We start from the raw sequence: 13,362 nt of genomic DNA, 5'->3' as shown, positions 1-13,362 counted from the left end.
AGGTAGATTATGTTGGAAAGTTTGAGGATTTAGGTGAGAGTGGACCTAGAAAGATACCGAGTGTGGAGCACCCACCTATAATTGATTTGAAGCCACTACCTAGTCATTTAAAATATGTTTTTCTAGGATTTAATAATACCCTTCCGGTAATAATTTCATCCGCCCTTAGTGAGGACCAAGAAGCCAAACTTTTAGAAGTTTTAAGAGAACATAAAACTGCACTAGGTTGGACTATAGCTGATATTAAGGGTATTAGCCCCTCTATTTGTATGCACAAAATACTTATGGAGGAAGACCATAAACCGACTGTAGAACATCAAAGGAGGCTTAATCCTAATCTTAAGAAAGTGGTTCATGGTGAGATTTTAAAGCTTTTAGATGCCGGGATTATCTATCCTATTTCGGATAGTAATTGGGTAAGTCCTATTCAAGTAGTTCCTAAGAAAGGTGGGATGACTGTGCAAGAGAATGATAAGAGTGAGCTTACTCCTACTAGGTTAGTTACTGGGTGGAGAGTGTGCATTGATTATAGGAAGCTTAATAAGGCCACTAGAAAAGACCATTTTCCTTTGCCATTCATTGATCAAATGTTAGAAAGGTTAGCCGGTAAGGAATATTATTGTTTTCTAGATGGTTATAGCGGTTACAATCAAATAGCTATTGCCCCTGATGATCAAGAAAAGACTACTTTTACTTGTCCTTATGGAACTTTTGCCTATAGAAGGATGCCTTTTGGTTTATGCAATGCACCTGCAACCTTTCAAAGGTGTATGATGTCCATCTTTTCGGATATGGTAGAAGATATCATTGAGATTTTTATGGATGATTTTAGTGTATTTGGTGATTCTTTTACCTCTTGCTTGCAAAATTTATCTAGGGTTCTTCTAAGGTGTAAAGAAACGAATCTTGTGCTTAATTGGGAAAAATGTCACTTTATGGTTCAAGAGGGCATAGTTTTAGGTCATAAGGTTTCTAAAAGGGGAATTGAGGTAGATAAAGCTAAAATAGAAGTTATAGAGAAATTGCCTCCACCTACTTCAATAAAAGGTATTAGGAGTTTTCTTGGGCATGCGGGCTTTTATAGGAGATTTATTAAGGATTTTTCCAAGATAACTAAACCTCTTTGTAACTTATTGAATAAAGATGTTCCCTTTGTTTTTGATGATGAATGCATGCATGCTTTTAATCTTTTGAAAGAAAAATTAATATGTGCTCCCATTATGTGTACTCCTAATTGGAATCTACCTTTTGAAATTATGTGTGATGCTAGTGATTATGCTATAGGAGCTGTTTTGGGACAAAGGAAAGATAAAAAACTGCATGTTATTTATTATGCTTCTAGAACTTTGAATGATGCTCAACTTAATTATGCTACTACTGAGAAAGAGATGCTTGCCATTGTCTTTGCTTTTGATAAGTTTAGAGCATATTTGTTAGGTTCTAAGACCATTGTCTATACCGATCATAGTGCAATTAAGTACCTCATGAGTAAGAAAGAGTCTAAACCTAGGTTAATTAGATGGGTTTTGTTACTTCAAGAGTTTGACTTAGAAATTTTGGATAAAAAAGGAGTAGAAAACTTAGTAACTGATCACTTGTCTAGGTTGGAATTGAGTGAGGAAAAAGAAGAAAGAGATATAGAAGAGTGTTTTCCAGATGAGAAAGTGTTTAAGGTTGATGGTATGTTTGATGTACATTGGTATGCTGACATTGTTAATTATTTGGTTACTAATGTTATGCCGCCTAGTTTGGAAAAACCATATGAAAAGCATAAGTTTCTTAAGGAAAGTAGGTATTACTTTTGGGATGACCCCTATCTTTTTAAGAAGTGTGCCGATGGTATAATTAGGAGGTGTGTTGCTAGAGAAGAGACAATGTCCATTATTAAAAGTTGTCATTCTAGTGAGTATGGGGGGCATTTTGGGACTAGAAAAACCATAGCAAAAATTTTAAATTCTGGATTTTATTGGCCATCTATGTTTAAAGATACTAATATTTATGTGCAAGGGTGTGATAGGTGCCAGAGAACCGGGAACATATCAAGGAAGAATGAGATGCCTTTAAAGAATATCCTTGAGGTAGAATTGTTTGATGTTTGGGGTATTGATTTCATGGGTCCTTTTCCTTCTTCTTGTGGTAATAAATATATTTTAGTTGCTGTGGATTATGTTTCTAAATGGGTTGAAGCTAGTGCACTACCTACTAATGATGCACGAGTTGTAGTGAAATTTTTAAAAAAATACATTTTTACTAGATTTGGTACACCCCGAGCAATCATTAGTGATGGTGGCACTCATTTTTGCAACAAACAATTTGAATCCCTTCTTGCTAAATATGGTGTTAGACATAAAATTGCTACTCCTTACCACCCACAAACTAGTGGGCAAGTAGAAATTTCAAATAGGGAAATAAAGAGGATTTTGGAGAAGACGGTCAATGCTTCAAGAAAGGATTGGAGCTTAAAGCTAGATGATGCACTTTGGGCATACCGGACCGCCTACAAGACCCCCATTGGTACTTCTCCGTATAAACTGGTTTTTGGTAAGGAATGTCATCTTCCCGTGGAATTGGAGCATAAAGCATATTGGGCAACCAAGTTTCTCAATTTTGATCAAGAGGCTGTGGGCAAGAATAGGCTATTGCAATTGGATGAACTTGAAGAATTTAGGATGGATGCTTTCGAGAATGCAAAGATTTACAAAGAAAAGACAAAGAGATGGCACGACAAGATGATTAAAAAGAGGAACTTTCATGTTGGACAAAAGGTACTTCTTTATAACTCTAGACTTAAATTGTTTCCAGGTAAATTAAGATCAAGATGGAGTGGACCATATGATATTGTACAAATTTTTCCAAGTGGAGCAATTGAAATCACCAAACCGGGACATGAAAGTTTTAAGGTGAATGGGCAGCGGTTGAAGCCATATTATGAAGGTGGAGTGCTTGAGACTAGCCTCTACTTGGATGATCTTAATTAAGTTAAAGGGAGGAGTCAAGCTAATGACTTTAAACAAGCGCTCTTGGGAGGCAACCCAAGTTTCGTTCTTTACCTTATATTTATCTATTTATTTTAGTTGTTTTTAGTTGTTTTCTTGTTTTTAGGTTGTTTTGATGTGTTTTGTTTGAGTTTTTGCAAGGTTTTAAGATGTTTAGGTGTAAAAGAGCAAAAGACGAATGTTGAGAATTTCAAGTTTAAAGTTAGGTTTTTGGAGTATAACCACTTTGAATATGCATTGGAGTACATCAAATTTTTTCACATTACGAGGAACATTCCATGTCTTCAAAGGGGAGTATTCTTTACCTTTTATTTACTTTTGCTTTATTTTATGTTTTTCACAATGAGGACATTGTTCATTTTAAGTTTGGGGGTGAAAGGCATGCTTTGCATCTTTTAAATCTTGTCCATTTAAGTGTTTTTATAAGTTTTCAAAAATGTTAGTTTTAGTTTTTATTTTCCTTCATTATTAAAAAAAAAAAAAAATTGTTTTTGTGGTGTTTTCTTAAGTACTTTAATGAGCCAATGATAAGACTATGATTGAAAATAAATTGGTTTTTAGATGGTGGATTTGTTTTTGTGTATGCTTAAATGCTTGAATTTATATTCACATATTGTTACTTTCAATAAATTTTGAGCACATAATCAATAATGCATAATTTAGATTGTGTTTTGAAGAAGATTTGCATGAATTAGAGTACATTATTATTAATTGAACTCTAGAACTTGCTTGATTATTGCTTGAGGCGAAATCCTAGGTGAATGCATTACTAAGAATATGATTTAGGCCATCTTTGTTTAAGTTTGAGCCTTTCAAGCCAACCTAATACATTATCTTCCACTAGTACCTTATTTGAGCCTTTAGGACGCATAAAGATGTATTAGAGCATTTTCTTCATTAAAGCACATTTACTTACCCTTTTTGAGCCTTAAATTTCTTTTTCCTACCTTGAACATACTACAAAGAGAGCTTTAATTGAATTGATATGAATATATGCTTGTGAGCTTGTTTGAGTGTTGAAAAAGAAAAAAAGAAAAAAAAAGAAAAATAAATAAATAAATAAAGCTTGGAGGTTAAGTATTTGGTGAATTTGGCTCTAGTATGCATTTTTGTGTAAATTGGAGGTTTGAATGTGCAATAAGAAGAAAAATAAGTTTGGGGGTTTAGTGGAAAAGAAAAGAAAAGAAAAAAAAAAAAGAAATAAAGAAAGAATATGTGTGATTTGAAGAATATATGCACAATAAAAAGGAGAAAAAGGATATTGAAATTGAAGTTAAAACAAGAAAAGAAGTTCTAATAAAGAAACAAATTTTACAAGTAATTTATTCATTGATATTTAATTTTAGCTTTCTTTCTTTGATTTATTATATCCTATCCTTTTCTTTCTTTATCCTTATCCATTAGCCTTAACAATAGAAACCATGAAGTCCTAATGATTTAAGGTAGTGCATTATCCTACATTAGTGGAGAGTGATAATTAAGTCAAGCATATGGTAGTTTATACGTTATTATCAATCTCTAATTCTTGTAAATTTATTCAAGCATATGATAATTAAGTGTATAAATTGATTTCCACACACACACATTGGAAGTATCATATATGTTGGATAGAATATAAGGTATTGAGCTACATAATTACTTTGAAACCATTTGAAAAGTCATATGTTATACAATCTTTGAGGCACCTCATTAAAGTATCTCATGTTCTTTAAATAAAATTTCATTTTCTTATTCTTTTTCTTTGCTAGGGACTAGCAAATCTTAAGTTTGGGGGTATTTGTTAGGTATAAAATATTGATGATTTTATGCCATATTTATTGCTTAATATTTGTTAGTTTGTGTTAATTTGTTATGGAAAGATACTTAATTATGTATTTTTCTTAATCTAGGTAAAAGAGGAAGAATTTTAAGAAAACAACCATAAAAATGGATTCCTTGGGTCGAATTATGGTGGGAAGCAAGATTTGAGCTCGAACGGACTAAGCCTTAAAAAGATTCCAAAAAGATACCTTGAAGATTCCATAAAGATTCTATCGAGAATTTCATGGTGGAAGTGGATGTCATATGAATCATCACAATTTAAGGATTTCAAATGTCTCGTTAGTTTTGGATTTCGAGGTGCGAGCAAAAAGTTATCATCATTTAAAGTTTAGAATTTATAAAAAATAATATTCTAGTTAAATCTCCACCATTGATCAAAAGAGGGAATCAAGGCAATTTGAGGGCCAAGATAAAAACAAGTGGCAATAATTGGTTGATTTATCATTAATGAGGCACATGTCATGTCACATGCTTCATTAAGGGTAAATTAGACTAATTAACTATAATTTTTTACGAGGAATTAGATAAAAGGAAAGTAGTAGAGAGCAAGTAATATACAGTTTCCTTTTTACATATGAAATTCGTCCAACCCTCTTCATGGCCTAAAAAAGGTATCTTCCAAGACTCCCACATTGAAAATAAAGAGAGAAAAAGATTCTCAAGGTCCTATATATATAGCCCCCACCACATTGAAGGAAGATATACAAGTTTAGAGAGTTATTTAAGAGCTTTTAGGAGGCTTACATAGAAACAAACCAAATTTTGGGAGTTTCTAAAATTCTCTTAAGGGTTCTAGGGTTTTAAAGTTTTAGAGTTTTAGAAGATCAATTGGAGATCTTGGAGGAGGCAGAAAGACGTGGGCTTGCTTGGAGAAGAAGGCTATGACTTTGAGAGCTCTTGGAGGAGAATTTCTTCAATAGTTTTTATTCTCTTTTCCTTTCTCTTTAATTGTGAATCTTATTATTTTTTAATAATTATGGATGTTGAAATTATTTTTACCATGAACTAATTTTCATAGCTAGGGCTATGATGTAGCCCTAACTATGAAGGTTTAATTATTTTAATATATGTTGAGTTTTATTTAATTAGTAATATGTTTTGTTAATAAATCATTGGTATACTTAATGCTTTCATAGGCCGGAAGGAATGAATGTTTTTAATAATATTTGAGCTTGGAAAAGGATAATATTATGGATCACTAATGATTTACATGAATGCATAATTGATTGGAAAATAATTATGTCTCATGCCATATTATTTGCTTAATCTATGCTTGATGAAATTGCATGATTTAATTTATAGGCCAGAAGGAATAAATTAGGTTATGTGAATATTATCAATTGTGAGTGGAAACTACTTTTGATTAATTTTTTGATTAAGTATGGTTAACAAAATTACTAGTTAATTAAATTCACATATTTAAGTAATTAAATTGGAATAGTTAGTGGTGAAATCAAATGTCCTAGTATTCATAATTATTCAATTCTCTCTCTTACTTGAAATTGATCTAATTTTAATTGATTGCTTTTGTTTAATTTAGTTTATTTAGTTTTCAATTGCCATCTTAAATTTTAGTTCAAATATTATCAAAACCTAATTATCTTTGGTACTTAATACTTAATCCCTTGGGTACGACAACCCTATTTTTCCACTTTATTACTTGAAAACGATTCGTGCACTTGCGAGTTGATTTTACACATCATGAGTTAGGAGCTTTCATGAGTTAGCTAGCGTTTATAGCAGGTTTGTTTAGGACTTTAGCACCACTGCTACACCTTTAAAAGAGCTTGTTAAGAAAAATGTAATTTTCAAATGGGGAGAAGAACAAGAGAGCTTTTAATACTCTTAAAAATAAGCTAACAAATGCTCCTATTCTTGCTTTACTTAGTTTTGCTAAAACCTTTGAAACTGAATGTGATGCTTCTGTCCTTGGCATAGGAGGTGTTTTGACGCAGTATGGGAGGCCCGTAGCTTACTTTAGTGAAAAACTTGGCGAAGCTGTTTTGAATTACCTGGTGTACGACAAGGAATTATATGCTTTATGCCGGACTTTGAAGACTTGGCTGCATTATCTTTGGCCCAAGGAGTTCATCATCCATACAGATCATGATTTGTTAAGGCATATCAAAGGGCAAAGCAAGTTGCAAGGAAGACATGCCAAGTGGGTGGAGTTCATAGAATCGTTCTCGTACATCATCAAGTACAAGCAAGGAAAGGAGAACATAGTGGCAGATGCATTGTCATGGAGATACACTCTAATCTCAACCTTAAATGCTAAGATGTTAGGATTTGAACACATTAGAGATGTGTATGCAAAAGACCCTGATTTTGGAAATGTGGTTGCTGCATGTGAAAAGATTGCTTTTGATAAGTTTTATACAAATGATGGATATTTATTTAGGGAAAACAAACTTTGTGTGCCACAACGTTCACTGAGGGAATTACTAATTTTGAGAGTCACATGAGGGTGGCCTTATGGGACATTTTGGTGTTTTCAAAATATTAGACATCTTAGGTGAGCACTTCTTTTGGCTACATATGAAAAACGATGTGAAGAGGGTTTGCCAATGATGCGTTACTTGCAAAAAGGCCAAATCCAAAGTACAATCACATGGTTTGTACACTCCATTATTGATACGGACGTAGAGCGACCTGCCTCTAAACCCGTAACAAAGATTGAATTAGACCGTCTAATTACAAGTTATCAATGGAAGACCTCGACCCGTTACCTATAATTAAGGTAAGAACCTTGGTATGGTGAAGACGCCACAATAGGGTGCGGAATAACCTACTGATAAGTCAAATTTGAACTCCACAAACAAAGCTTGAATTAGGTTTAGGAAACCTAATTTGGTTAGGTTTAGGAAACCTAATGTGGTTAGGCTAAACCTGGTTTCCTAATTTGAATGGCCTTTAATTCTTTAACCAGTTCAACTCTAATAAAATTAGGAAAGTAATTTAAAAACCTAATAAAAACTAAATTAGGAAAGTAAATAGGCAACATGCCACATGCCAAAATCCAATCAAAATATAAATAAAAATTAATATTTTCCTAATTATAAAATTTGGCTAGGCTTAGTTGGATGCCATGTCACCATATGATGCCACATCACCATGTTTTAGAAGTCCATGCGTTAAACTCTCTTTCACGTTGGAATTCACCATCCTAATCATATGGACCAATTTTAGTTCATCTTCACTAATGAACTTGCTTCCTTGGGTTGAAAACACCTCTTGGACTAAACCATTTAGTGCCTCCTTCAATCTCTTCGTTCGTGCTCGGGTTATGGGTCCTGTAGACATTTAAAGTGGATTTGGGCTCCATCTTGAAGGGCTCTTGGTCCTGTCCTCATCAATTACCCATTCCAAATGCCCCTTAGATAGATATTTCAATGGATTTTGTTTTAGGTTTGCCACGGTCTAGCAAAGGAAAAGATTTTATATTTGTGGTAGTAAATAAATTTTCAAAAATGGCTCATTTCATTCCATGTAGCAAAATAAATTATGCTACACATGTTGCTGATTTGTTCTTTACGGAGATAGTTAGATTGCATGGAATTCCCAAAACCATTGTTTAGGGATGTTAAGTTTTTAAGTCATTTTTGGAAAACATTTTGGGGAAAGTTAGGAACAAAGCTGTTGTTTTCACCCACTTGTCATCCACGAATGGAATGACAAGCTAAAGTGGTTAATATAACTTTGGGAGGATTGTTTGCCACACATAGAATTTGCCTAATATAGGACAATGCATTCATCCACCAATTGTTCACCATTTGAAATTGTTTATGGTTTTAATCCCCTTACACCATTAGATTTGCTACCCTTACCTAGTAATGAAATTGTTTCCATGGATGCCAAAGGAAGAGAAAAGTTTATGCAGGACTTACACACCAAGGTGAAATAGCAGATTGGGAAGAAAACTAAAATCTATGAAAAGAAGGCTAACAAGGGAAAGAAACAAGTGATTTTTCAACCAAAACTGACTTACCTGGTGAGTACCATGTGAGTTCCACATTCAATGTTAGTGATTTATCTCTCTTTGATGGAGGTGAAGATTCGAGGATGAATCTCTTCAAAGAAGGGGGGAATGATGCACATCACACTTCCAATGATCCCTTTCAGCTGCTTTAAGGCCCAATTACTCGAACTAGAGCCAACAAATTCAAGGAGACCTTATTTGCATTCATGAAGGATATTGATGTGTTTAAAGAGGAGGACATTACCAAACCCACTTTTGAGAATTCCAAGTTTAAGAACAACTATTTGACAGCCCAAAATCAAGTGTTTTTGGTTTGGAAAGTAAGCCAAAATTAAAGGGGGAGGTTTTGGGCTTGGAGAATTATAAAATGGCCTTGAGGAAATTGCAAAATGGGCTGTTTTTGATGCTATTTTAGGAGACCAAGTATTTTAGAACATCTGGGCCATGTAATTTGATGCTAGCTAGGCCTAACTAGGTTAAATTAAGCATTTAATTTTGTCTTGGTAATTTTGGAGGTGTAATAACTATATAAGGTAATTTTAGCTGGTTCAAAATAAGTCAAAATAATCTTTAATGCTTTGTCTAGGGTTTCAAAATAGTCTTAGACTCTATTTAAGGATTTTATTTTTCCATTTGTAAGGAGATTGGTTTTTTTTGAATGAAATTTTCTCTCATTGAGAATTGGGTTTTCACCATTATTCTTGGACCTCCAGGTTATTCACTTGAAAGTGTCTTTATACTTATGGTTCTTATCTTCCATAGGGTCATAAGTCAATACCATAGGTTTCTACCTCTAAATATGTAGTGGATCTTGGTTGGATATATTTTATTTTATTTTAATTTTTTTCCCTTCTGTTTTTTAAGTTCCTTGCAATTGTTTTTCATCCCATCTCAATATCCAATAGCCATCTGGTTATTCACTTTCATTTCATTGACTCAAAATCATCATCTCACTACCATACACACATCTGTAAGCGTATCATTTTGGTATCAGAGCATCAGTTACAAGGTATGTGAGAATTCTCTTTGTTTTATTTATTTCCTGATTATAACATATTAAAACTGTAGCTTGCATTGTTTTGTTTTCTGGTGTTTTTCTTTTGTTCCTTGTTTCTTCTTTCCTTGGCATTTGCTGTTCATTTTTTTCTTCTATTCCCATTTTGTGTTTCCATCCATTTTCCTTTTCTATGTCCATTTTTGTTGTGTTTCTTTTGCTTAGCATACCCTAGAATCCACAATCTTTATCATTGAGTTTCGTTAGAATCTTTGAATTATTTCTACCATTTGCTGTTGTTTGGAAGGTTTGATATATATATATATATATATAGCCATATTACCTTAGCAAAGGTTGTTTAAGAAAAAAAAAAATTGGAAAAAAAAATTGTGAAAAATCTGATACATATATTAAAAAAAAAATATTTGAATTAAAAAAAAAAAAAGCATATCCTTTTTGGTACTTGAAAATAGATCCAACCTTTCAAAATCTTTCCTTTTGATTGATCTGGTATAGATTTGTTTAAAAGGCCATTGGTATAAAAGGATTATCTACATTAGTTGCTACAAATCTTCCCAACATCCTCTATTCATTTGATCTTAATTCATTGATTGTTATTTTACCTTTTGTTGATCACTATTTCCATTGTCATTTTCTCTTCTTGTCTTTCTTAGAATCTTGGTCCTTTCATTCTTTGTTATTTTATTCATCATCTCATAAAAGTGCTACATTTCTTGTTTCACCCTTGTTCAAATAAGTATATTGTGCTTGATAGTGGTACTTGTTGAGTCCAATAGAACTTGGTGAATCACCTAGTGCATATTTTCTTTCTTTATTGTGTGTGTGTGAGACACGAGAGTGAGAGAAAGCACGTGAGGGAGTGTAGTGAGGACATTTCTTTCACCATGTCATCCGATGAGCTTAGAGCAAAATATGAAGAAATCAATGCCAACAGCAATATGGAAAGGAAGTTTGAAGAATTAATGAGGCGTATGACTTTGATGGAAGAACAAATGAATACTCAAAGGAATTTCCCTAGACCACGAGAAGGAACACCACAGGTTACTAATGAAGGAGGGAGAAACAATAGAAGAGCTCCAATGCCTAGAGAAGAAGATATTGAAGAAATTAGTGAGGATGAATATAAGGAAGAGTTTGAGTTTGAGGATCCTAGAATGGGTACAAGGAAAGGAGTAAGGAGAGGGAATTTACCAAGGAGGAATCATAAAGGTCAAGATGAAGAGGATGGTAAGTTGAACAGTATCAAAATGAGCATACCATCATTCTAAGGAATGATCCAGATGAGTACCTTAATTGGGAAAATAAGGTAGATCTAATCTTTGATTGCCACAAATACTCCAAGGAGAAGAAGGTAAAGCTTGCTGTGATTGAGTTTGGTGACTATGCAATCATATGGTGGGATCAACTTGTCATGAACCGAAGAAGGAATGGTGAGAGGGCCATAAGAACATGGGGAGAACTCAAAGCTATTATGAGGAAAAGATTCATTCCAAACTATTATTATTGATAGTTATACCAAAAACTTCAAGGTTTAACTCAAGGTAATATAAGTGTGGAAGAATAGTCAAAGGAAATGGAGGTTGCTATGATTAGAGCTAATGTTGTGGAGGACCGAGAAGCTACAATTTCTAGGTTTATTGAAGGGCTTAACTTATATAGCAAATCTGGTGGAGCTGCAACCACATGTAGAATTGGAGGATGTGATTCATTTGGCAACCAAGGTGGAGAAACAACTCAAGAAAAGGAATTCTTCTTTCAAAAACAACTCCATTAGCACCTTTGGAAACGGAGGAAATACTTGGAAAGGTGGGAATTCAAATTGGAAAAAAGAATGACAAACCATACAGCAATAAATTCAACAACTCAAAAGGAGAAGTTTCTAAGGAAAGGGACAAAGGGAAAGCTAAAGAAGAAGATCCAAAAAGGCATAGGGACATCCAATGTTTCAAAAGCTTAAGAAAAGGACATATTGCCTCTCAATGTCCTAATCGCAGAACCATGGTGATGAGGAATGGAGGAATCGATTCCGAAAGCGAAAATGAAGAAGGTGAAGATGAAGAATCAGAGTTGGAAGAAAGTGAATGTGAATATGCAGAAGAAGGAAAATCTTTGGTGGTGAGGAGAGCTCGAAATGCACAAGCCAAGGAAGAAGAAAAGGACCAAAGGGAGAACATTTTTCATACAAGATGTCAAGTCCAAGGAAGGGTTTGCAATCTGATAATCGATGGAGGGAGCTGTACAAATGTGGCAAGTGAAGAATTGGTGAAGAAGTTAAAGCTAAGGATAACCAAGCATCCTCTCCCATACAAGCTGCAATGGTTGAATGATTGTGGGGAAATCAAAGTTACTAAGCAAGTTAAGGTCTTGTTCACCATTGGAAGATATCAAGTTGAAGTGGAGTACAATGTGGTTCCAATGTAAGCTGGTCACATTCTTTTAGGAAGGCCTTGGCAGTACGATAGGAAGGTTATCCATAATGGATTCACCAATAAATACACCTTCAACAAGGATGGAAGAAAAACAACTCTTGCTCCCATGACTCCACATCAAATCTTGGAAGTACAAATCAAAGATAAAAGAGAGAAAAGTCAGAAAAATGAAGAAAAAGAAAAGGATGACAAAAAGTGTGAAAAGAGTGAAGATGCAAAAGTAAAGAAAGTTAGAGAAGAAAAAGGGAAAGAAATAAAGAGAAAAGGGAATGACTACCAAGAAAAAGGAAGTGGTGAAAAAGAGAGAAAACAAAAGATTTTTTATGCAAAAATGAGTGACTTAAAGAGTGCATTTATAACTCAAAAACCCATTTTTCTTATGTTGTACAAGGATGAGAACCTTGATACTAATAATACCTTGCCTAGTGCAATGGTATCTCTTTTGTAGGAATATGAAGATATATTTCCCGAGGAGGTTCCTAGTGGATTACCACCACTAAGAGGGATTGAGCTTGATACTAATAATACCTTGCCTAGTGCAATGGTATCTCTTTTGTAGGAATATGAAGATATATTTCCCGAGGAGGTTCCTAGTGGATTACCACCACTAAGAGGGATTGAGCACCAAATAGATTTCATTCCGGGAGTTACAATACCAAATTGTCCAACTTATAGAACCAATCCAGAAGAAGCAAAGGAGCTACAAAAACAAGTTGAAGAACTTTTGGCAAAAGGGTATATTCGAGAGAGTATGAGCCCATGTGCTGTACAAGAAAGATGGAACTTGGAGAATGTGCATGGATTGCAGAGCCATCAACAAAATTATGGTAAAGTATCATCATCCTATCCCTAGATCAGATGACATGCTTGATGAGCTGTATGGTTCCCAAATTTTCTCCAAAATAGACCTTAGGAGTGGTTACCACCAAATTAGGATGAGAGAGGGGATGAGTGGAAAAAAGCTTTCAAAACCAAGCAAGGTTTATTGAGTGGCTGGTCATGCCATTTGGCTTGACAAATGCACCTAGTACATTCATGAGGTTAATGAACCATGTCCTGCGTGCATTTATAGGAAAGTTTATAGTTGTGTATTTTAATGACATTCTCATATATAGTAAAAGT

The 13,362-nt window shown here is 34.1% G+C and overlaps 1 protein-coding gene across 1 annotated transcript; it reads left to right on the top strand.

Annotated features, from left to right (window-relative positions):
- Positions 1 to 12,571: 12,571 nt before the first annotated feature.
- LOC132803567 (uncharacterized) lies at positions 12,572 to 13,093 on the top strand. The gene is made up of 2 exons (XM_060816790.1): positions 12,572 to 12,673; positions 12,800 to 13,093. The coding sequence occupies exons 1-2, from the start codon at positions 12,572 to 12,574 to the stop codon at positions 13,091 to 13,093; spliced, it is 396 nt and encodes a 131-aa protein (XP_060672773.1).
- The last annotated feature ends 269 nt before the right edge of the window (positions 13,094 to 13,362 follow it).

The sequence above is a fragment of the Ziziphus jujuba genome, chromosome 4 (genome assembly GCF_031755915.1).
Source record: "Ziziphus jujuba cultivar Dongzao chromosome 4, ASM3175591v1".
Lineage (NCBI taxonomy): Eukaryota > Viridiplantae > Streptophyta > Magnoliopsida > Rosales > Rhamnaceae > Ziziphus > Ziziphus jujuba.
The sequence above is the reverse complement of the archived record's forward strand: the minus strand, read 5'-3'. Positions and strand labels throughout refer to the sequence as shown.

What these genes read in the sequence shown, in the direction of transcription:
- LOC132803567 (XM_060816790.1), top strand. Translation starts at nt 12,572, where the DNA reads ATGAGTGACTTAAAGAGTGCATTTATAACTCAAAAACCCATTTTTCTT. An exon ending in ATACCTTGCCTAGTGCAATG is followed by an intron (nt 12,674 to 12,799) that starts GTATCTCTTTTG and finishes TCTCTTTTGTAG; the next exon opens with GAATATGAAGATATATTTCC.